The sequence below is a fragment of the Hypanus sabinus genome, chromosome 1 (assembly GCF_030144855.1).
Source record: "Hypanus sabinus isolate sHypSab1 chromosome 1, sHypSab1.hap1, whole genome shotgun sequence".
NCBI classification, from domain to species: domain Eukaryota; kingdom Metazoa; phylum Chordata; class Chondrichthyes; order Myliobatiformes; family Dasyatidae; genus Hypanus; species Hypanus sabinus.
This window is the reverse complement of record NC_082706.1, coordinates 80450755-80475130: the sequence shown is the minus strand read 5'-3', so window position 1 is coordinate 80475130 and position 24376 is coordinate 80450755. Positions and strand designations below refer to the sequence as shown.

Below are 24376 nucleotides of genomic sequence, written 5' to 3'. Positions count from 1 at the left end.
ACAAGAGATTTTGAAAAAAAGGACTATGTGAGGGAGGGCTGAGCTGGACACAGGACGGACAAGGAGAGAAACACAGCAGTGATTAAAAGGGACAGATCATGAATTGTTAAGAGTGGAATTAGTAGTGAGTATCTTTACCCTACTAACTTAAAAACCTCAGGGTGATACCCCTGGAGGAGAGGCAATAACGATAAAAGATTTATTGAAGCTACGGCTATAACACGCAACAGCTATAACAAGACAACATTGGCAGAGACGAGTGTCCAAAATTCCTACTGTGTAGTTAGAAATTAGTTCTGTAAAATCATACCAAGGGATTTGGTCAAGTTTAGGTACAAGGTTGTGAATTGACTTTCCGTGGACGATCAACTATTTCATCCAATGAACCAAGAAACAAGATGTTGAGCCACCCAAGAGTCTTTGCACCACAGCAGGAATGAAATGTGTAATGACGTTGAGGATTTTGTACGGTTAGATGTTTAAGTTTATTTTCATTCGAAGAATCTGAATTTGATCTTCTGCAGGAACTGATTATTTTTGTAAAGACTTTGATAAGTTACTGAATGAGATTTACTTTGTTTAAGTGTTGTGAAGTTGGAGAATTGTTGTGAAAGGAGTTAAACTGTAAATATAATTTTTGGATTTAAACTTGTAGGTATACTGCCTGGTACTGAAAATGATGTTAACTGTAACACTTGAGAATAGGAATTTGGTTTTCTAACTAACTAGGGATAAGAAAAAGGAAAGTTTAGTCTGTAAACTTGTAAATAGGGAATAACACTAGATCTAATTAGTTAGAGAGATTAGCGTAATAAAGGAATCTGACTGTTTCTAATTAAAAAGGAATTTGTTGTGGTTTGATATCTAAGATTTGGAATCTAAATAGAGTGTTGGAATTTTGGATTGTTCTTGCTCATGTAAATAGTTTGTACATACTGTTTTTTCTTATAAACAAACCTTATTTCCAGAAGTGTGTGGTTTTTCTATTCAGTGCCTCCTTCCGGTACCAGAATCTTCTGATGGCCTATTGGCAACTAGTGTAATCTGACTTTCTGAAAGAGTGCAGTGACTAGTCACATGCAATAAGACCAGTGATACACAGGTGTTACATTTGGAAAAGAGTGCAGTTGACGTTTCAGCCTGAGACCCTTCAAAAAGGACTGAAGGTCCTGTATGTTGCTTTTATTCCTAAGTGTTTTCTAGGTTACTGAACTGTGAAGTAACTGGCTTATTATGTCTTGGATATACCTTGGGAGTAGCAAATCACAGGGAATTTAGAAAGCTGAGAATATTTAATGTAGATTGCAGACCTTATGAACAAAAATGTTACAGGAGATTCTGCAGATGCTGCAAATCTTGAGCAACACATGCAAAAGGCTGGAGTGACTCAGCAAGTCAGGCGGCATTCAGAAGGAAAATAAACAACGATTCAATAATACATTTATTATCAAAGTACATATGCAGTAAACTTTGATCATCTTGCCCACAGACAGACATGAAACAGAAAACCATGGAACCTGTTCAAAGCAAAAAAGCAAACCCCTCCCCCACATGCAAAAAACAAATTGCACAACAGAAAAAAGAGCGAAAAAAAACACAGAACACAAAACACATAATTGAAGAGTCCAGCCATTTCTGATTGAGACTTTCCACCAGGATTCGATGGGATGAAAAATGTTGCAAATCAGGACCTCTCCCATCACAATTTCCTCGATGTTTGAGCAAGTAGTTAATCAGAATCAGGTTTATTATCTCTCTGACTTTGATGATGTAAAATATGTTGTTTTGCAGTAGCAGTACAATGCAAAGACATAAAACAAGTTACAAAAATAAATAAAAGAAATAAATTAGGTGGAGGTAGTGTTCATGAGCTGATGGACCATTCAGAAATTGGATGGCAGGGGGAGAAGCTGTTTCAAAATTATCCTCCCCAGTGGGTGTAAGGAGAAGAGGGCAGATTGCAGAATGTGACAGTCCTTAGTGATGGATGCCACCTCTTGAGGTACTGCCCCTTGAAAAAGTCCTCAGTGATGGGGAAGGTTGCGGTAATGAGGGAGCTGACTGAGTCTGCAACCCTCCACAGCCTCTTACAGTCCTGTTCATTGGAGCCTCTATACCCACCTTTGATATAACCAGTCAGCATGCTCTTGTCCATACATTTATAGACATTCTGTAGGTGTGAATTTTCTCAAGTACTTGCAAGTACTGTGGTGAAAATTTAAAAAATGCAGATGGTAGAAATGAAAATGTTAGCAGAAAATACTGGTGACCGTCAGCAGGTCAGGCTACATCTGTGGAAAGACAAACCGGATAACTGTTCTAGGGTGACTCGAATCAGTTAGCATGTTGCACTAAAGTACAAAACACCATGTAGGAAACTAGTGGAATAAATCTTGATTTAAACAATTATATAATAGTTCCAGTAGAAGAATGGAGTGGGAAGCAACACACACACAAAATGCTGGAGGTACTCAGCAGGCCAGGCGGCATCTATGGAAGTCAACATTTCGGGCCAAGACCCTTCTTCACTCCAGCATTTTGTATGTGTCGCTTTGGATTTCCAGCATCTGCAGGTTTTCTCATGTTTGTGAATGGAGTTGGAAGTGCTGTAATTTTTTCCAGAATATAATGCTTAGTTGCTGATGAATCATTGCATATGAAGACTTCCAGCAAGCTTCCACAGACATCTGGTCACATCCATTTTCCTTTCACATTGCTTTAACCTTTTGCTTTCCTTCTAACCTTTCTTGCCTTCTATCTTCATTATCTTAGGGGAAAAAAAATCTCTGTCTACTCCAAGAATTGCCTATTTTAAGAAAATCCCACATTTCTATCCAGTTGCTAATCACCTTTCCTGGACCCCTAGACAACCATTTGTTGAAGGCAGCTTATTCACTGCTCCCTGGTTCTTAGCTTCCAGTTCCATTAGATAATCACCTGCCTTGCTTCCTGACCAGCGACGAGAAGATGCCTTGCGTAATCTTTGCTGTTGCAATTTAATTGGAATTCCACTGTATTCATCTGCACGCGAAAGTTAGACTAGACCTCATTCCTTTCATGAAGTCTAGTTTTAGTTCAGAGATGCAGTGCAATAACTGGCCCTTCTGGCCAACGATCCCACATTTCCCAATTACACCCATGTGACCATTCAACCTACCAATCGGTATGTCTGGACTGTGGGAGGATAACAGAACACCCGGAGAAAACCCACACAACGTACAGACTCCTTACAGACAGCGGCAGAATTGAGCCTGGGTTGCTGCCGCTGTAATAGTACTACGCTAACCACTGCCCTACCGTGCTGTCTGTGATTTTATTCCCATTCAGTCCTTTTCTTCACTGTGTATAATTCTGTAAAGCAGTATTCATTTATGGACAATCTCCAAATCATTAACAAGAACTCTTATTGCGAGCTACCTATAAGGCACCACAACTTCCCACCCTCCATCCTCACTGATCCACTGAGGACTAAGCTGGCAAATTACTTACCAGTCCATTCACCCAGTGACTAATACCCCCTCTGGACTGGGTCCCGCAATATTACTGCTCACCATCGTTCCCAGATAACTTTGTGGTGAACTATTATACTGGTATTTTGGGCTTGGGGGATGCTTTGTTCATTGGATGGCACTGGTCACCCTCTTTACAGAGCAGTCCTATATATGATTATATTTTATGGAGATACAGCACATTACAGGCCCTTCAGCCCACAATGTTGTGTCGACCATGGCACCTACTCTCGAAAATGCCTACAATTTCCCTACTGCATAGCCCTATATTTTTCTAAGCTCCATGTACCTATCCAAGAGTCTCTTAAAAGACCCTATCGTATCCACCTCCACCACCGTCACCGACTGTGCATTCCACCACTCACCACTCTCTGTGTGAAAAACTCACCCCTGACATCCCTCTGTACCTACTTCCAAGCACCTCAAAACTCAAGCCCCCTCATGTTAGCCATTTCAGCTTACTAATTCTTTGTTTTGGTTGTCACTCTCAGCAAACCTTGCTCTTCTCTTAATTTACTGACATATTTAAACTTCTCTTTCCTAACAAACTACTCAGTTCGTTTTCACAAGCCACCTCTCAGCGTTGCACCCTCGTGTGATCTATCTATCTGTAGCTTCAGCTCAACAACAGAAACATTGACTTGTTCCCACAACCTAGGGACTCACTTTCATGGAAACTTCATCTCATGCTCTGAATATTTATTGTTTTTTTTTATTTATTATTGCTATTACTATTTATTTTTTTCTTTCTTTTTGTATTTGTCCAGTTTGTTGTCTTTTGCAGACTGGTTGTCCACCCTGTTGGTGTAGTCTTTCATTCCTTCTATTATGGTTATTGGATTTATTGAGCATGCCTGCAAGAAAATGAACCCCACGGTGTACTTGGTGGTAACATATATGTACTTTGATAATAAATTTACTTTGAATTTTGAACTATGTTACAAGGAGTAAATCACAAAATGTAACATTCTTATGATCCATTGCACCAATTTGATAGAACATTTTGGATTGCTTTGGACAGCGACATTTGACTGTAACTGACAATCTGTTCTCTCTTTATGTGCAGTATAATGGGCTGTGCATGCGCGGTTCACCAGGTTTCCCTGGCCGGGAGGGTAACCCTGGAATGAACGGCATCCCAGGAACGCCAGGAATCCCAGGACGTGACGGGATCAAGGGGGAGAAAGGTGAGTGCCTGCAAGAGCGCCTGGAGGAGCCCTGGAGAATCAACTACAAGCAATGCGCTTGGAAAGCACTCAACTACGGCATTGACCTTGGCAAAGTTGCGGTGAGTAAGCTTGCTTTGTGAGTCCGAATCTGAATCAGCTTTATCATCACTGGCACAAGTTGTGAAATGTGTTGTTTTGCAGCGGCATACAGTGCAATACATAAAATATCCTGTAAGTTTTAATTTCTAGTTACTATATTTTTATATATAAAATCAGTAGTGCAAAAAGAGAGCAAAGCTGTGAAATTCATGGGTTAGTGGACTGTTCAGAAATCTAATGGTGGAGGGGAAGAAGTGGTTAAATCATAACGACTATTTCGTCCAACAATCTACTTCATTATGAATTATGATTTTCCACCTTTTTGTTTGCCCTCACAGAACTTTCTCTGTATCTGTTACACTTTATTCTACATTTTGTTATTGTTTTACCTTGTTCTACCTCAATGCTCTGTGTAATGAATGGATCTATACAAAAAATATGCAAGACAAGTATGTTGGTACATGTGACAAAGCAAACCAATTCTAATTACAATACTATGAGATAAAAAAGTATACTGGTTTGTACTGGCGAAGAGGCACGGCATGAATTCTGATTCTTAGAATCAAAAATTTTTGCTATGTGGTTCCTCACTGAAATTCATTGTTGCATTTACACCCTCATCACAACTGCTAGCGTTTTAGGGATCTACAGTACATGGTGAAGTGATATCTGATCCAACCATTACAACTCAATCTTGAGGCCCCAGAAAAGGAATCCCAGGGTTCTGGATTATCACTGCAGAAAGCAGGGAATTGCTCCCACCAGTTTGTAAAGTTTTTACCCAAGTTAACAGAATTTTTGTACTAGTCTTGCCAGCCACATTTTTCCTAGTGACAGAACAATAGGTTACTATTCCATGCCTGATCTGCCTTTGGAAAACCTTCTGATAATAATATTTAATTTCCCTTTAGGTTTTGTACTCTTTTCTTTCTCCTTTCATGGTATGACTGATTCTAAGTCTTTATGGACCTCAGGCGATCCCAAACTCTTGGCCTCTTGAAGTGTAATCGTGACTACAATGAAATAAAAGGTTTGCAGATGCCTTCAAAGGCATTGTGATAAATGTCAGTAGGCTGAAACGACCCCCTTCAAGTCAGAAAGCAATGAAGAGTATATCAAGTTTGTTTTGATGAAGTTGATGCTTGGATAAATGTTGGCCAAGATTCCAGGATGAACTCTCCTAATCTTCTGCTAAACAGTGCAATGAGATATTTCAACACCCACAGAAAAGGTAGACAAGGCCATAGTATCATATCCAAAAGACAAGGAATTTGAAATACCACACTTAGAGGTACATTGAAAAATCACCCTGGGTAGTTGTGCCAAGCTGGGATCTTCTGTTGCTGAGATAAACTACAGATCACAGTTTTAGAGTTTACAGTCACGTATGTTTCTCAGGCATACGCAAAAGAGCTCCAACTTTACTCCATTTCTTGTAAATGAGATTCTTAAGATTTAAATCAGCTTTGTGACCTTTTTGTGCCCTACCACCAATTCCTAACACACTACTAACACACAGTCCCTTAATAATTTAAACTGGGCACATTTCTCATTCCTTCTTTTTGAGAACAGTTATGAACAAAGTCAATAAATGTACCCTCAAATGCCCATCTTATCAAATGCACTAGTAGTTTCAGACCATGCTCAGTACCATATACCTCATAGACCTCCGAAAGCCAACATCAATCAAAATTCTTACTTAACTTCCATTTTAATTACTTCCCGCTCACATCTGTGACACCAAAGCACAATGGTTAGTGTAAGACTATTAAACCACCTGCAGCCTGGGTTCAATTGCACTGCTGTATGCAAGGAGTTTGTGTGTTCTGCCTGTGAGCGTGTGTTTCCTCTGTGTACTCCACCTTCCTCCCAGTTTCCGAAAGCATATGGGTGAATTGGTCACGCGGGTGTAACTGGGTGACATGGACTCTAAATATACACTCAGTGGCCACATTATTATGTTCCTCCTGTACATTATGAAGTGTCTACTGAGTGTATGTTCGGGGTCTTTTTTTCTGCTGTAGCCCATCCACTTCAAGTCCGACGTGCTATGCACTCAGAGATGTTCTTCTGCACAACACAATTGAAAGGCACAGTTATTTAAGCCTTCCGGGTCAGCTTCAGCCAGTCTGGCCATTCTCCTCTGAACTCTCTCATTAACAAGGCATTTTTGCCCACAGAACTACCACTCACTGCATGTTCTTTTTGGGGCTTTTTTTTTGCACCAGTCTCTGTAAAATCTAGAGACTGTTGTAAGTGAAAATCCCAGGAAATCAGCTGTTTCTGAGATACTCAAACCAGCCTGTCTGGCATCAACGATCATTCCATAGTCAAAGTCACTTAGATCACATTTTTTCCCCATTCTGATGTTTGGTCTGAACAACAACTGAACCTCTTGACCATGTCTGCATGCTCTTATGCATTGAGTTGCTGCCACTTGTTTGGCTAATTAGATACTTGCATTACTGAGCAGGTGTACAGGTGTACCTAACAAAGTGTCCACTGAGTATTATTAATAAATAATACATACGTACGTACACACTTAACACCCCTTCAAGAAACAAAGTCAATATTTCAAGAACACATCATCAGAACTCATAAAGTGGTAAGCTAAAAAGCAGGTGGAAGCCAAGACAGAAAGCATTCAGAAATGTGAGCAATAGTTTTTTGTTCTCTCTCTCTGTTCTATCAGTTTTGGATTTCTAGATATAGTTTAGAAAGCTGACTTCATTGTGTATCGTATAATCTGTGCCTTTCACAAGAGTATGAGATTAGGACTAAGATGGAAAGGATAGTTTGCTTTCTGTAGTTTTTGCTCATTCATGCAATGTGGCCATCTCACACACATACACACACACACATCAGCATTTAGTGAAGCAATCTCCGCTGAGGTGGTCATCAGTGAGCAGTGTCCATGTACGAACGGGCTGAGGTGGTCATCAGCGGGCAGTGTCCATGTACGAACGGGCTGAGGTGGTCATCAGCAGGCAGTGTCCATGTACAAAAAGGCTGAGGTGGTTATCAGTGGGCAGTGTCCATGTACAAACGGGCTGAGGTGGTCATCAGTGGGCAGTGTCCATGTACAAAAAGGCTGAGGTGGTCATCAGCGGGCAGTGTCCATGTACGAACGGGCTGAGGTGGTCATCAGCGGGCAGTGTCCATGTACGAACGGGCTGAGGTGGTCATCATCGGGCAGTGTCCATGTACAAACGGGCTGAGGTGGTCATCAGCGGGCAGTGTCCATGTACGAACGGGCTGAGGTGGTCATCAGCGGGCAGTGTCCATGTACAAAAAGGCTGAGGTGGTCATCAGCGGGCAGTGTTCATGTACAAACGGGCTGAGGTGGTCATCAGCGGGCAGTGTCCATGTACAAACGGGCTGAGGTGGTCATCAGTGGGCAGTGTCCATGTACGAACGGGCTGAGGTGGTCATCAGCGGGCAGTGTCCATGTACAAAAAGGCTGAGGTGGTCATCAGCCTGCAGTGTCCATGTACAAACGGGCTGAGGTGGTCATCAGCCTGCAGTGTCCATGTACAAACGGGCTGAGGTGGTCATCAGCCTGCAGTGTCCATGTACGAACGGGCTGAGGTGGTCATCAGCCTGCAGTGTCCATGTACAAACGGGCTGAGGTGGTCATCAGCCTGCAGTGTCCATGTACGGACGGGCTGAGGTGGTCATCAGCGGGCAGTGTCCATGTACAAACGGGCTGAGGTGGTCATCAGCGGGCAGTGTCCATGTACAAACGGGCTGAGGAGGTCATCAGCGGGCAGTGTCCATGTACAAACGGGCTGAGGAGGTCATCAGCGGGCAGTGTCCATGTACAAACGGGCTGAGGTGGTTATCAGCGGGCAGTGTCCATGTACGAACGGGCTGAGGTGGTCATCATCGGGCAGTGTCCATGTACGAACGGGCTGAGGTGGTCATCATCGGGCAGTGTCCATGTACGAACGGGCTGAGGTGGTCATCAGCGGGCAGTGTCCATGTACGAACGGGCTGAGGTGGTCATCAGCGGGCAGTGTCCATGTACAAAAAGGCTGAGGTGGTCATCAGCGGGCAGTGTCCATGTACAAACGGGCTGAGGTGGTCATCAGTGGGCAGTGTCCATGTACAAAAAGGCTGAGGTGGTCATCAGCCTGCAGTGTCCATGTACAAAAAGGCTGAGGTGGTCATCAGCGGGCAGTGTCCATGTACAAACGGGCTGAGGTGGTCATCAGCGGGCAGTGTCCATGTACAAACGGGCTGAGGTGGTCATCAGCCTGCAGTGTCCATGTACGGACGGGCTGAGGTGGTCATCAGCGGGCAGTGTCCATGTACAAACGGGCTGAGGTGGTCATCAGCGGGCAGTGTCCATGTACAAACGGGCTGAGGAGGTCATCAGCGGGCAGTGTCCATGTACAAACGGGCTGAGGTGGTTATCAGCGGGCAGTGTCCATGTACGAACGGGCTGAGGTGGTCATCATCGGGCAGTGTCCATGTACGAACGGGCTGAGGTGGTCATCAGCGGGCAGTGTCCATGTACGAACGGGCTGAGGTGGTCATCAGCGGGCAGTGTCCATGTACAAAAAGGCTGAGGTGGTCATCAGCGGGCAGTGTCCATGTACAAACGGGCTGAGGTGGTCATCAGTGGGCAGTGTCCATGTACAAACGGGCTGAGGTGGTCATCAGCGGGCAGTGTCCATGTACAAACGGGCTGAGGAGGTCATCAGCGGGCAGTGTCCATGTACAAACGGGCTGAGGTGGTTATCAGCGGGCAGTGTCCATGTACGAACGGGCTGAGGTGGTCATCATCGGGCAGTGTCCATGTACAAACGGGCTGAGGTGGTCATCAGCGGGCAGTGTCCATGGACGAACGGGCTGAGGTGGTCATCAGTGGGCAGTATCCATGTACAAACGGGCTGAGGTGGTCATCAGCGGGCAGTATCCATGTACAAACGGGCTGAGGTGGTCATCAGCGGGCAGTGTCCATGTACAAACGGGCTGAGGTGGTCATCAGCGGGCAGTGTCCATGTACAAAAAGGCTGAGGTGGTCATCAGCCTGCAGTGTCCATGTACAAACGGGCTGAGGTGGTCATCAGCGGGCAGTGTCCATGTACGAACGGGCTGAGGTGGTCATCAGCGGGCAGTGTCCATGTACAAACGGGCTGAGGTGGTCATCAGCCTGCAGTGTCCATGTACGGACGGGCTGAGGTGGTCATCAGCGGGCAGTGTCCATGTACAAACGGGCTGAGGTGGTCATCAGCGGGCAGTGTCCATGTACAAACGGGCTGAGGAGGTCATCAGCGGGCAGTGTCCATGTACAAACGGGCTGAGGTGGTTATCAGCGGGCAGTGTCCATGTACGAACGGGCTGAGGTGGTCATCATCGGGCAGTGTCCATGTACAAACGGGCTGAGGTGGTCATCAGCGGGCAGTGTCCATGTACGAACGGGCTGAGGTGGTCATCAGCGGGCAGTGTCCATGTACAAAAAGGCTGAGGTGGTCATCAGCGGGCAGTGTCCATGTACGAACGGGCTGAGGTGGTCATCAGCGGGCAGTGTCCATGTACAAACGGGCTGAGGTGGTCATCAGTGGGCAGTGTCCATGTACGAACGGGCTGAGGTGGTCATCAGCGGGCAGTGTCCATGTACGAACGGGCTGAGGTGGTCATCAGCGGGCAGTGTCCATGTACGAACGGGCTGAGGTGGTCATCAGCGGGCAGTCCATGTACGAACGGGCTGAGGTGGTCATCAGCGGGCAGTGTCCATGTACAAAAAGGCTGAGGTGGTCATCAGCGGGCAGTGTCCATGTACAAACGGGCTGAGGTGGTCATCAGTGGGCAGTGTCCATGTACAAACGGGCTGAGGTGGTCATCAGCGGGCAGTGTCCATGTACAAACGGGCTGAGGTGGTCATCAGCGGGCAGTGTCCATGGACGAACGGGCTGAGGTGGTCATCAGCGGGCAGTATCCATGTACAAACGGGCTGAGGTGGTCATCAGCGGGCAGTATCCATGTACAAACGGGCTGAGGTGGTCATCAGCGGGCAGTGTCCATGTACAAACGGGCTGAGGTGGTCATCAGCGGGCAGTATCCATGTACAAACGGGCTGAGGTGGTCATCAGCGGGCAGTGTCCATGTACAAACGGGCTGAGGTGGTCATCAGCGGGCAGTATCCATGTACAAACGGGCTGAGGTGGTCATCAGCGGGCAGTGTCCATGTACAAACGGGCTGAGGTGGTCATCAGCGGGCAGTGTCCATGTACAAACGGGCTGAGGTGGTCATCAGCGGGCAGTGTCCATGTACAAACGGGCTGAGGTCTACTTTGCATTTCTTATCACTTTGCCATCCTGTGGCTAAAACTGGACATGAATAATCAGATTCCAGTCATCTATTTTTTCCCCATAAATGCTTGCCTAAAATCACTTTTGGTCCTTAAATTCTGCTTGCTGGAAGATCCTGAAGGAAGGTTAGGGGTGCGGGGAATATAATTGGAGTGGTCTGGCATGAGAACTGCATGGTTGTTGAATGGAGCTCAGTGTTTCCAGCCACACACAATGAAGTATTGTGATTCAGTCAGGACAGTGACTGTGGAATTGGGACATCGTGTTGCGGTTGTACCCATTGTGTTTGAGGCTGCGCTTGGTGTACTGTGCACAGTTTTGGTCACCCTGTTATAGGAATGATATTGCTAAACTAGAAGGATCAAGGATCAGGTATATTCACCATGTACATTCATGTACACTTACATGTATTAGAATTTGCTATGCAACAAAAATACCATTCGACAATAATCAGACTAAAGAATTATATAAAAATAATCTTATGTATGGAATAAAATGTACATAAATACTATTATGTATTTACAATCTCAATAACTTGTTTAAAGTAACACACACAGAGTGCTGGAGGAACTCAGCAGATCAGGCAACATCTATAGAAATGAATAAACAGCCAATGATTCTGGCCGAGACCCTTCCTCAGGACTGGGAATGAAGGGGGAAGGATCCAGGATAAAGAGATGGGGGTGGGGGAGGAGGATATCTGGAAGGTGAGAGATGAAGCCAGGTGGGTGGGAAAGGTGAAGAGCTGGAGAAGAAGGAATCTGATAGGAGAGGGGAGTGATCCATGGGAGAAAGGGAAAGAGGAAGGATCCAGGGGGAAGTGATAGGCAGGTGAGAAGAGTGGGGAATAGAAGAAGAGGGGAGGGGAAGGGATTTTCATGTGGTTTGAAATGTTTTCAATGCAGTGCAGTGACTGAGGTCATAGAGCAGGGTGGGTGGGTGGGGCAAACTAGAATGGTTGATTATACTATCTGCCTGGGGGTAGAAACTTCCAAGATGTTGGGCCTTTTTTATTTGAATAGCCCTATAGTGCCTTTGGAAAAGTCAGTTTGCTGTTTGGTAATGAGTTTATGAAAATATTTCTGAGAATGTTGCCGGAACTAGAGGGCCCATGTTACTGGAAAAGGCAGAGTCTTTGGTCTTTGGAATGTTGGACAGTGAGGAGCAGCCCTATGGAAGTGTTTAAAATTATGAGAGGCAAAGATAAGGTGGGGATTAACAGTCTTTTGCATAAGGTAGGGGAGTCCAAGGGGGCATGGATTGAGAGTGAGAGGTGAAAAAGTTAAAAATGACCTGAGGGGCGACTTTTTCATGCAGAGGAGGGTGAGTACATGGAATGAGCTCCCAGAGCAAGTGGTTGAGGCAGGTGCAATAGTATCAGTTAGGCTCTAGGACAGGTGTATGGGGGGAGTGGTCTGGAGGGATGGCTAAACACAGGAAATTGGGACTAACTGGGTGGACCTGGACTCCTTGAGTGGAAGGGCCTGTACCCATGCTCTTTTACTCTGTGACTCTCTCTAAGACTTCAGGACCTACAGTAGAGAGTGAGAGAGATTTTCAGCCAGGCATATTAATGTTCCAGTGAGGGAAGTGAGAGCCAGGAAGGAAAGAAATGTATTCAAGCAGATGGGGATAGGATAGGATAGAAGGGTGGGAGGGTGCAGAGGAAGGGAGAGCCTGTTCTTTCAGACACACACACACACACACACACACACACACACAGACACACAGACACACACACACACACACACACACACATACACACACAGTTAATGACATGACCATTTACTCAATTAACACCTCTCCAATAGAGCCCTCTCCTATCCGAACCTTATGAAAGGAATTTTTGTCTCTTCCCATTGAGGTCAATTCTCCAAACCTAGCATAGTGTCTGTAAAGCTTATAGAATGACCATCTCCTCACTTAGGCCTTCAGGATTAGGGGAGGCTACCTACCATGAGAGGAACTTCACCTGGAAAGTGTGTTCCCAAGCAGGTCAAGACAATATTGTACCAGAGGACATGACACTTTATCCCTAGAGCAGGATTAGTTCATGCTCTGCCATCAACACCTTCACTGTCATTTAATTAACAGTTGACACCCTTTTTTCCATTTGGTTCTCTGCATCACCATAAAGTTTAGCTTGCTAAGCAACTGGTTGAAATTACAAGTTCATCCTTCCCAAATCATCTTTACTGTCAGTGAGGGGAGCAGCAGACCCTGAAGAGAATGCGGGGCTGATAACAAGTACAGTTTGTCATTGCACCCAACAGCCTGAAAGACTGGTAGCATCAGGTAGTAACAGATTAGGAATAAGGAGACGTGTTACAAGGATATAAACAGGGCAATAGCGGGCTGCAGTTTGGTACCTTCAGAGATAGAGGTGGGTCAATACAACAGTGCTGCTCGAGAGGGCTATAGGTAGGATGTCTGCATGGCAAAGCTGACATGTCCACATTGACCCCCACCCCCACCACGACTATACACATATCACCTAACGTCACTCTATGTACATATACAATCTATGTATATAACAGTCTTATTTATAGTGTTTTTAAAGTTATGTGCTCTATGCTTATTGGTGTTTTTATGCAGCATCAGTCTGAAGTAACAATGAGTTTGTTCTCCCTTACACTGGTGTACTGAGGAATGACAATAAACATTATTGAATGATCACTCTATTAAAGAGGCTAACTAAAACTGAGCCACACAGAACCTGTAACTGAGAAATACAGGAGTCTTTATTCACAGCGAACCTTCAGGAGAGAGAGTGAGTCGAGGAGAATCCAAGAGAATCTCACTCTCCTGACACGATGTTTTATACTTCTCCAACACAGGGCAAACAATAAACTACAATTGCTATAATCACTCAACTTAACATTTGGACCATAGCCAGGTAAATTTACACGATTAAATAAATACTTACTATAGTAGCTCATCCCAACTAGCAAAACCCGTTTGAATATCCAATCACAAACAAGAATACCCAATATCCAATACTGGTGCCTGTTGCAAAAGCCTCTGAGTGCAAACTCCGGACAGCCAAAGCCTACCCTTTCTGTAACAGAGTCAAAGGTTGGCAGCATGAATATACAACTAACCAGAAGGTTAACTGACAAAGCAGATCTGTCCTAAGCTGTGCCTCAGGTGGCAGGGATATTCCTTTAACAATGTACTAATAATAGGAACATTCATCTATTGTGTTTCCTGTATAGTTTTAATTGAACAGAATGCCCCACACCCAATGATTGGTTTCACTAGCCTCAGAGTATCAGCTGGAAGTTAAATATTGTGTATGGGTTTATTTCCTGAGGACTGATTCTCATTTTAGTTTGTCCATAATTTCACAACCTCAGAATGATCTCTAACAGCTGGGACACCTCAAGATGATAAATGTTTTAAAAGTATTCATTAACAATCCGATGATGCATTGCTTAACGACTGCGGTGGGGAAACAGACTGAGGCTCTACAGCATGTGCTCACCCAGACTTGTTTTAGCACCTCCCTTTGGTGCCTCTCCTACCTCCCTTTCTCACATGGCCGACTCTCCTCTCCTACCAGATTCCTCCTTCTTCAGCCCTTTGCCTTTCCTCTCAATCACCTCCCAGTTTCTCACTTCATCGCCCTCCACTCCCCGTCAGCTTGCACTCCTTCCCCTCCCCCCACCTTTTCATTCTGGCTGCATCCCATCCCCTTTCTTTCCAGTCCCAGTGAAGGGTCTTGGCCCACAACATCGAATGTTTATTCCTCTCCATAGATGTCTTAACAGAGCCTGGCCTCCAGTCGATTTCGACATTGTCATTGAACACTTTGCTGGCATTGAATGGCTACCAAAGGTTTGTACAAGCATCTTCCACTCTGTGAAATAATCGGTCCTCGCCTGAGGGCCTACTGAGAAAAGATTCAGTAGAAAACCAGAGAAACAAGTTGAATAATCTGTTGATTGGATTGGGTTAAAACTGTGCAATATTAACTATTACTCTGTATAGGCTGTTTCTGTATTGTAGATAATTACTAGGTCTGTTCAGATAAATCATTTCATTGTAAAAATTCGGGGAAAGGCAGATTTACATTTGGATAGCACTTTTCTTGATGGAATTTCAGACAACTTTTGTAGGTGTGTTGTGTGCAGCTTGGATATTGCAACTGGAACAAGTGATAATATGTGGCATTGCTCTCAAGCGTTTCTCCATCATTATAATCAGAATCAGGTTTAATGTCACTGGCATATATTGTGAAATATGTTGTCTTGCAGCAGCAGTACAATGCAATGCACAATAAAAAAGCTATTAAGTTACAGTAAGAAACAAATATATAGTGCAAAACAGTGAGCAAAAATAGAGAGATAGTGTATATGTGTTCATTATCCATTCAGAAATCTTATGAGGGGAAGAAGCTGATCCTAAAACACTGAGTGTGTATCCTCATGCTCCTGTACCTCCTCCTTGATGGCATCAATGAGAAGAGGGCATGTCCTGGGTGATGGATGCCGCCTTTTTGAGGCATCATCTTTTGAAAATGTTCCCATTGACGATGGCTGAGTTTGCAATTTTCAGCAGCTTTTTCCAATCCTCCGCAGTGGTCCTTCAGTACCAGATGGTGATACCAGTTAGAATGCTCTTTGTGGTACATCTGTAGAAACATGCTAAAGCCTCTGGTGTCATACCAAATCTCCTCAAACTCCTAATAAAATCTAGCCGCTGTTGTGCCGTCTTTGTAATTGCATCAAGATGCTGGGCCCAAGATCGAACTTCAGGGATGTTTTCACCTAGAAACATTAAGCTACTTTCCACTGCTGATCCCTCAGTGAGGACTAGTGTTCCCTCGACTTCCCCTTCCTGGAAATCCAAATCAATTCCTTGGCCTTACTGACATTATTGCGAGAGCACTCAACCAGCTGATGTATTTCACTCCTGTATGCCTCCTCATCACCATCTGAAATTCTGCAACAATAGTTCTGTTTTGGACATATTTACAGATGATATTTGAACTGTGCATAGCCATGGAGTTGTGGGTGTAGAGAGTGGAGCAGTGGGCTAAACACACATCGTTGAGGTGTGCCTGTGTTGATTCTCAGCAAGGAGGAGATGTTGTTTCCAATCTACACTGAATGTAGTCACACAGTGAGGGAGTAAAGGATCCAGTTCCAGAGGGAGGTACAGAGTCTCAAGTTTTGATTAGTACTGAGGGTATGATGGTGTTGAACGCTGAGCTGTAATTAATAAACAGCAGCCTGACGTAGGTATTGCTACTGTGCAGGTGATTCAAGGTCAAGTGGAGAGCCAGTGAGATTGCACCTACTGTATCAAAGAGTATCTCTGTAGCCATTCCCCTCAACAACAACCTCTTATGGCAATAACCCAATTGCAGCAGGTTGAGGTCCTTTCTTAGGCAGGAGTTGATTTTGGCTATCACATTTTGTGCATTTTGTCCCAAGGAGACACCAGATTGCACAAAGGGAGACAGAGTTTAAATGAAACGTGTGGGGGGCAGTCACTAAATTTTGGGTGCCACAGTTCTCGAGGAGACATTGGATTGTGTATAATTGGGCATTTGGCAAGGACCGAAGAAGTTACGTTTAACCATATAACAATTACAGCACAGAAACAGGCTATCTCGGCCCTTCTAGTCCGTGCCGAACGCTTACTCTCACCTAGTCCCACCTACCTGCACCCAGCCCATAACCCTCCATTCCTTTCCTGTCCATATACCCATCCAATTTTACTTTAAGTGACAATATCGAACCTGCCTCTACCACCTCTACTGGAAGCTCATTCCACACAGCTACTACTTTCTGCGTAAAGGAGTTCCCCCTTGTGTTACCCCTAAACTTTTGCCCCCTAACTCTCAACTTATGTCCTCTTATTTGAATCTCCCCAACTCTCAATGAAAAAAGCCTATCCACGTCAACTCTATCTATCCCCCTCATAATTTTAAATACCTCTATCAAGTCCCCCCTCAACCTTCTGCGCTCCAAAGAATAAAGACCTAACTTGTTCAATCTTTCTCTGTAACTTAGGTGCTGAAACCCAGGAAGCATTCTAGTAAGTCTTCTCTTCACTCTCTCTATTTTGTTGACATCTTTCCTATAATTTGGTGACCAGAACTGTATACAATACTCCAAATTTGGCCTCACCAATGCCTTGTACAATTTTAACATTGCATCCCAACTCCTATACTCAATGCTCTGATTTCTTAAGGCCAGCATACCAAAAGCTTTCTTCACCTCCCTACCCACATGAGACTCCACCTTCAGGGAACTATGCACCATTATTCCTAGATCACTCTGTTCTTCTGCATTCCTCAATGCCCTACCATTTACCATGCATGTCTTATTTGGATTATTCCTACCAAAATGTAGCACCTCACACTTCTCAGCATTAACCTCCATCTGCCATCTTTCAGCCCACTCTCCTAACTGGCCTGAATCTCTCTGCAAACTTTGAAAACCTACTTCGTTATCCACAGCGGCACCTATCTTAGTATCATCTGAATACTTACTAATCCAATTTACCACCCCATCATCCAGATCATTAATGTATATGACAAACAACATTGGACCCAGTACAGATCCCTGAGGCACATCACTAGTCACCGGCCTCCAACCTGACAAACAGTTATCCACCACTACTCTCTGGCATCTCCCATCCAGCCACTGTTGAATCCATTTTACTACTTCAATATTAATGCCTAACGATTGCACCTTCCTAACTAACCTTCCATGTGGAACCTTGGCACCTGAAACCTTGTTTAAGCAGAGAGGCCATCATGGGAGTGGGGCAGTGTCAGAGTGGGAAGTTGAGGCTTCGGCAAGGGGAGGGGAAGGCCATAGGTCAATTTTTTTTCCATTATTTATTCTCTGTTTCTTTCTTATTGCATACTTAGAGCAGTGGGGATGATAGATAGGATATTGGAATGCTCCTCTTGCAGGTTTTAGGAAGGCAGGGAGACCTCCAGTGTCCCTGACAACTACAAGTGAAAGAAGAGCATCCACCTGCAGCTTCTAACAGAACACATTAAGGAGTTGGAGCTGGAACTGGATGAACTCCAGATCATTCAGGAGGCTGAGGTAGTTACACCCAAGGTACAGGACATAGGTAACTGAGTGATTATCAGGAGGAAGAAAGAGGATTGGCAGCCAATGCAGAGTATCTCTGTGGCCATTCCCCTCAAGAACAAGTACAGTGTTTTGGATACTGGTTGGGGGGATGACCTAGCAGAGGAAAATCACAACAGTAAGATCTCTGGCACTGTATCTGGCTCTGTGGCTCAGAAGGGATGTGGGGAGAAGAGGTGAGCTGTAGTGACAGGGGATTCATTGGTTAGGGGGACAGAAAGGAGTTTCTGTGGATGAGAATGAGATGTCGGGGGCATCTCGGATAGAGCCCACAGCATTCTTAAGTGGTGAGCAGTCAGAGCATGTGGTTTACTATGTTGGTACCATTGACATGGATAGGTCCTGCAAAGTGAGAGAGCTAAGTTAAAGGACATGTTCTCCAAGGTTGTAAACTCAGGATTGCTATCCATGCCACGTGCTAGTGAGGCTAGAAATAGGAAGGTCATACAGTTTAACACATGGCTAAGGAGTTAATGCAGGAGGGAGGGCTTCAGATTTTTGAATCATTGGGCTGTCTTCCACGGACGATGTGACCTGAACAGAAGGGATGGTTTGGACCTAAACTGGAGGGTGACCAATATCTTAACGGGAAGGTTTGCTAGTGCTGCGGGGGTGGGTAGGAGTAGGGACAGAGTTAAACTGGAGTTGCAGGGTGATGGATGGGAAACAGAGCAGGTAGTGGAGTGGTTGTGGAGAAAGAAAGATGATGTTAAGCCTACATGTAAAGCCAGGAATCAAAAGAAAGTTTCCTCAATCAGTACATGGATGTCCCAACTAGACAGAGTGCAATATTACTTCTCATATTAGGGAATGAGACAGGGTGGGTGACAGAAGTTTGTGTAGGGAAAGTTTGCATCTAGTGATCATCATTCTATTAGTTTCAAGATAATTACAGAGAAGGATAGGCCTGGTTCTTGGGTTGAGGTTCTATATTGGAGGCCTTAGAAAATGAAATTTTCAGAGTATAGTGTTTGTATGTTCCTTCCAGAATAAAAGGCAAGGATAACAGGTTTAGGGAACGTTGGTTTTGGGGAGATATTGAGGCCCTGGTTAATAAGAAGAAGGAGGTGCATAGCAAGTATAGGCAGGCAGGAACAAATGAGGTACTTGAGGACTATAAGAAATGCAAGAGAAGACTAGAAGGAAATCAGGATGGCTAAAAGAAAGCATGAGGTTGCTCTAGCAGACAAGGTGAAGCAAAATCCTAAAGGCTTCTACAGATGTATTAAGAACAAAAGAACGGAGGGGACAAAATTTGTCCTCTGGAAGATCATTTCATTTTTCAGCTCTAAAATGATACAAAACTTCAACAGATTAATATGTATACAATTAATAAAGCTGAAGAAAAAACTGATCTTAAAATATAAAAATAGAAAAAAAAAATTTCTATATAGGAAAAAGGAAAAAAAAGAACCCCATCTAACTAGGGGAAAAAACCCCACTAACTACAAAAAAAAAACACCCTTTAGGAATTAACCCCTTGGAGCAATACATTTGACCATCATCTAAATATATAAATAAAAAAGTCAACTGCCATTTCATATTTATAAAAAAAATAAAATTGGAAGGATACCATATAACTTAATTTAAATTAAATGATGATATTTAGCAAAAGAACCCCACCTTCTCTCAAAATCAAATCGAGGATTAAAAATTCTACTTCTAATTTTTTCCAAACTAAGACATAACATCACTTGAGAAAACCATTCAAGTGGTTCAGAGTGGTAATCTATGCATGGAGCCGAAAGAGATGGGGCAGATCTTAAATAGATTTATTTTGTATCTGTTTTTACTTGGGAGATGGACACAGAATCTATAGATGTGAGACAATTCAGCAGCAAGTTCATGGACCCTGTACAGATTGCAGAGGAGTTGTTTGCTGTCATGAGAAAGATTAGGGTGGATAAATCCCCAGGGCCTGACAATGTATTCCCTTGGTCCCTGTGGGAGACTATTGCCGAAATTGAAGGGCACTAGCAGAAATATTTATCCAGCAGGTATATTTAAAATGTCTTTAGCCATGGGGGAATTGCTGGAGGATTGGAAGAAAGCTAATGTTGTTCTGTTGTTTAAGAAAGGATCTAAGAATAGTCCAGGAAATTATAGACTGCTGAGGCTGACATCAGTAGTGGGAAAATTATTGGAAGGTATTCTAAGGAACCGGATACATTCGTGTTTGGATAGACAGGGATTGATTTGGGTTAGTCAATGTGGCCTTGTGTAATAGATTTGATAGAAGTATACAAAATTATGAGGCCTACAGATAGGGTAAAGGCAAACAGGCTTTTTCCACTGAGTTTGGGTGAGACTACAACTTAACATGGGTTAAGGGTGAAAGGTGAAATGTTTAAGGGGGAATTTCTTAATGTAGAAGATGGGAAGAGCATGGAATGAGCTGCCAGCACAGGTAGATGTTGCAGGTTCAATTTCAACATTTAAGAGAAATTCGGATAGGTACATCGATTGGAGGGGTATGGAGGGCTATGGTCCACGTGCAGGTCAGTGGAACTAGGCAGATGAATGGTTTGGTGCAGACTAGATGGGCTGAGTAGTCTGTTCCTGTGCTGCAGTCTTCTATGACTCTGTGACCAATATCTCAAAGTACTTCATCACAGTTGATGTGAGTCCAACTGGGCAACAGTCATTGAGGCAGCTCACCTTGCTGTTCTTGAGCACTGGAATGATTGTCTCCTTTTGGATGCATGAGGGAACCTCCAACTTCAGCAGTGAGAGATTAAAGATGTCCTTGAATACTATTGCCAGTTGCTTGGCATATTTTCAATGCCTTACCAGGCGCACCACCAGGGCCTGATGCCTTGCAAAGTGTTCACCCCATGAAAGATCTCTGTCTTGGCCTTCAAGACAGAGATTACAAGGTCACCAGATGCTGCAGGGATCTGCACAGGTGTAGTTTTATACTCCCTTTCAATTTGCATAAAAGGTGTTGAGTTCATTTGGGAGCAAAGCATCGGAACTATTTTATATTTTGCCTTGTAGGAAGTAATGGCCTACAAACCCTGCCAGAGCTGACATGCATCCAATTCCATCTCTAACTTCAACTAGAAATCCAAAGCAACACACACAAAATGCTGGAGAAACTCAGCAGGCCAAGCATTTGTTTTTTTGCTCTTAAAATAGTCTTTCATAGATTATATCTGGACTACATGCCTCCATTGAGAAAAATGAGTGTTTTGGAATCTCCAATTATAATTTTCCTCCACTTCACAGAATAAATTGACAAACTATGAAACCTGCCCAATGTATATTAATGTTCCATTATGTGAAGAAAATGGGCAGATTCTACAATGGGCCAGCAATTCTTTTTCAGATTATCTCCCAGGTTGTGAAGATAAAAATGAACTCCTGAATTTCCAGAATAAGTCAATAAGACTGAAACGACGTCAGACAGGGTAGGAGAGGGGTTGTTGCCAGGATTGTTGCTGGTTAATCATAAAATTTAAACATACCTATATAATTATTATAAACATATTACCATTATGTCAATGTACTGAAGGAAAAGTAATTAATTTCCAGGTTAGCAAGGTATGTGATGGGAAAGACACCTAGATGGTAGTGTTCTCATGAACCTGTTGTTCTTGCACTGCTTTGAGGTTGTGAACACAGGTTTGGGAGGTGCCATACAGTAGTTGAGCAACTTCAGTTATGTTATGTGCCACATTATGTTGAGCAACAGCAGTGGATTTTGTTGATACACTGCAACTTTGGCAGTGAAGACAAGAATGGCTAAGGTGCTATATACTGTACATGGAATACAATTCAAACAGGTTTATTTGTAATGAGTCTATTGTAATTTGAAATGAAGCTTATTAAGTTTGTTCAATCTACACTTATTAAAGCAAGTGGAGGGTATTTCATTATACACATGACTTGAGCCTTGTTGATGTTGGAAAAGCCAAGAATTCAGAAGGCGAATCAACTTCCACTGGATTTCCAACCTCTGACCAAATTTTGTAACCAGTATTTATGTAGTTGGCTGCATTTATGGGCAGTGGTGGTTCAGAGAATGTTGATATTGTGGAGGTTAAACCTTACGTATTTACATTATCCTGTCAAAGTCCTGACGAAGGGTCTCGGCCCAAAACGTCGACAGCGCTTCTCCCTATAGATGCTGCCCAGCCTGCTGTGTTCTACCAGTATTTTGTGTGTGGTATTTACATGATCATATTTTTGATGTTGATAATCCAGTTCATTATACGTGCTGTATGCTTTAAAATTCTGGTGAAACAGACTAAATTAGCTCATTTGAACCCATTAAATTGCTATTCCATATCAAACTATTTTCCAAAGTCTTTCATTTAGGCATTAAATTCAGCAGAGTCGGTTGAGTAAAAGATAGTAATTTTAGTAACAATTTAAAGATCTGCATTCCAGGGTGGTGTTTTAATTCTTGTGATTTTAGTATAATTATTCGTTGAGGCGACTGGCATACAGAAGGCGGCAAGAATTGTATTTTGCAAAATAAACTTATATTAGTACATGCAACTATGGGGATGAGAAACTGATTTCTGCATCTAATAAGTATGGTGATATTACTGATAAGACAGATCTATTTATGAAAAAAGCATATTTGATTACAAGTATAAAATATGTAAAACTACATTCAATGCAGTTAATTAAAGGAAATGCCACTGTTTAGACAGGACCTCTTAAAGACAATGGATGATTTTTTTAATCTTAAATTTATTTGTACACCAACATTAAATAGCAATTTATAAAATCAAAGCTCACATATAATGCTTTGGCACCTTGTTAATTTTACGGCTGTTTGTGTCTTCAGGAATGCACATTTACCAAGATACGGTCTGACAGTGCTCTGAGAGTACTGTTCATTGGTTCCCTGCGCCTGAAATGCAAAACTCCGTGCTGTCAGCGCTGGTACTTTACTTTCAATGGAGCAGAGTGCAGTGGTCCTTTGCCAGTTGAAGCCATCATTTATCTTGACCAAGGAAGTCCCGAATTCAACTCCACCATCAATATACATCGGACATCTACAGGTTTGTTTTGAAATATACTCCAAGTCTATTAGATAATGCGCATTATTTTATAAAAACAATACTCTGCAAACTTCTCCAATATTAATCATTATAAGGTGAAGTTCTTCAATTCTGCTGATTTCAGCTGGGTTCATTACTAAGTTCTGGAGCAAGGAAGAAGGAAAGAGCTAAGGGGCTGACACTGTATCATTAAATGTTAATTACTCAGGTGAAAATGGGCAACTCATTGCCAAAATGATAAGAGCAGCCCCTTGTCCTCAAATACCACCCAAAAGCAAGTACTTAGTTCAAAATCTGTGTAGATTAAGGGCTTAAGTAGTATTTTAGGTTGCATCTTAAAATTAAGAGGCTGGAACTCTGAAACAAAAACAAAATGCTGGAAATGGTCAGTTCAAACATTGTAGAGAAATAGGTTTCAAAGGTCCATTTAATGTCAGAGAAATATATACAATATACATCCTGAAATACTTTTTCTTCGCAAACATCCATGAAAACAGAGAATGAACGAATGACAGTTAAATGTTAGAACCCCAAAGTCCCCCCCAGCTCCCCTCCCTCCCTCGCGTAAGCGGCAGCAAGCAACAATCCCCGTCCCCCCACCAGCAAAAACAAAAGCATCGGCACTTGCCGTTGAGCACTCAAGTGTGAGCATAGCAAGAGTAAAGACACAGACTTGCAGTTACCCCAAAGACTACATTGTTCACTGGCGTTCAACATACCACAGGCTCTCTCTCCCTAATAAGGGAGAAGGAGCTGTCCCCATTTTTCACTGTGAGCGGAAGACATAACAACTCATTGGTTTATGATGTTAAAAGGTCAAAGTTTCATGCTAACATTCCATCTGAATATTAAAGTCAGGTGGACCTTAACTTTGCTTGCTGTAGTTTTCTCCAATACACAGCTGCCTAACCAGTGGCCTTCTAAAGGAACCATTACACATTACTATTCTACAACTTAAGCAACAATTTTATACTACCTGACTAATGAGGATTGCTGCCTCTGGTTGCATGTTAAAAGGGGGACTCTACTGACTTTTGCACACAGGCTGTCCACCCCGTTGAGTGCAGTCTTCCATTGATTCTATTATAGTTATTGGATTTACTGACTATGCTCGCAAGAAAATGGATTTCAAGGTTGTATATGATGAC

The 24376-nt window shown here is 43.3% G+C and overlaps 1 protein-coding gene across 2 annotated transcripts in view; it reads left to right on the top strand.

Annotated features, from left to right (window-relative positions):
* The window catches only part of LOC132394970 (collagen triple helix repeat-containing protein 1-like), a 28310-nt gene that overhangs the window by 1052 nt on the left and 2882 nt on the right, over positions 1–24376 (top strand). Inside the window, exons 2-3 of one of the 2 annotated variants that reach the window (XM_059971318.1) lie at positions 4576–4797; positions 23012–23228. In XM_059971318.1, coding sequence (XP_059827301.1) covers positions 4576–4797; positions 23012–23228 — 439 coding nt within the window. Of the gene's footprint in view, positions 1–4575; positions 4798–14465; positions 14933–23011; positions 23229–24376 lie in introns of those variants that run through there. The other variant, XM_059971313.1, reaches the window with a different exon arrangement.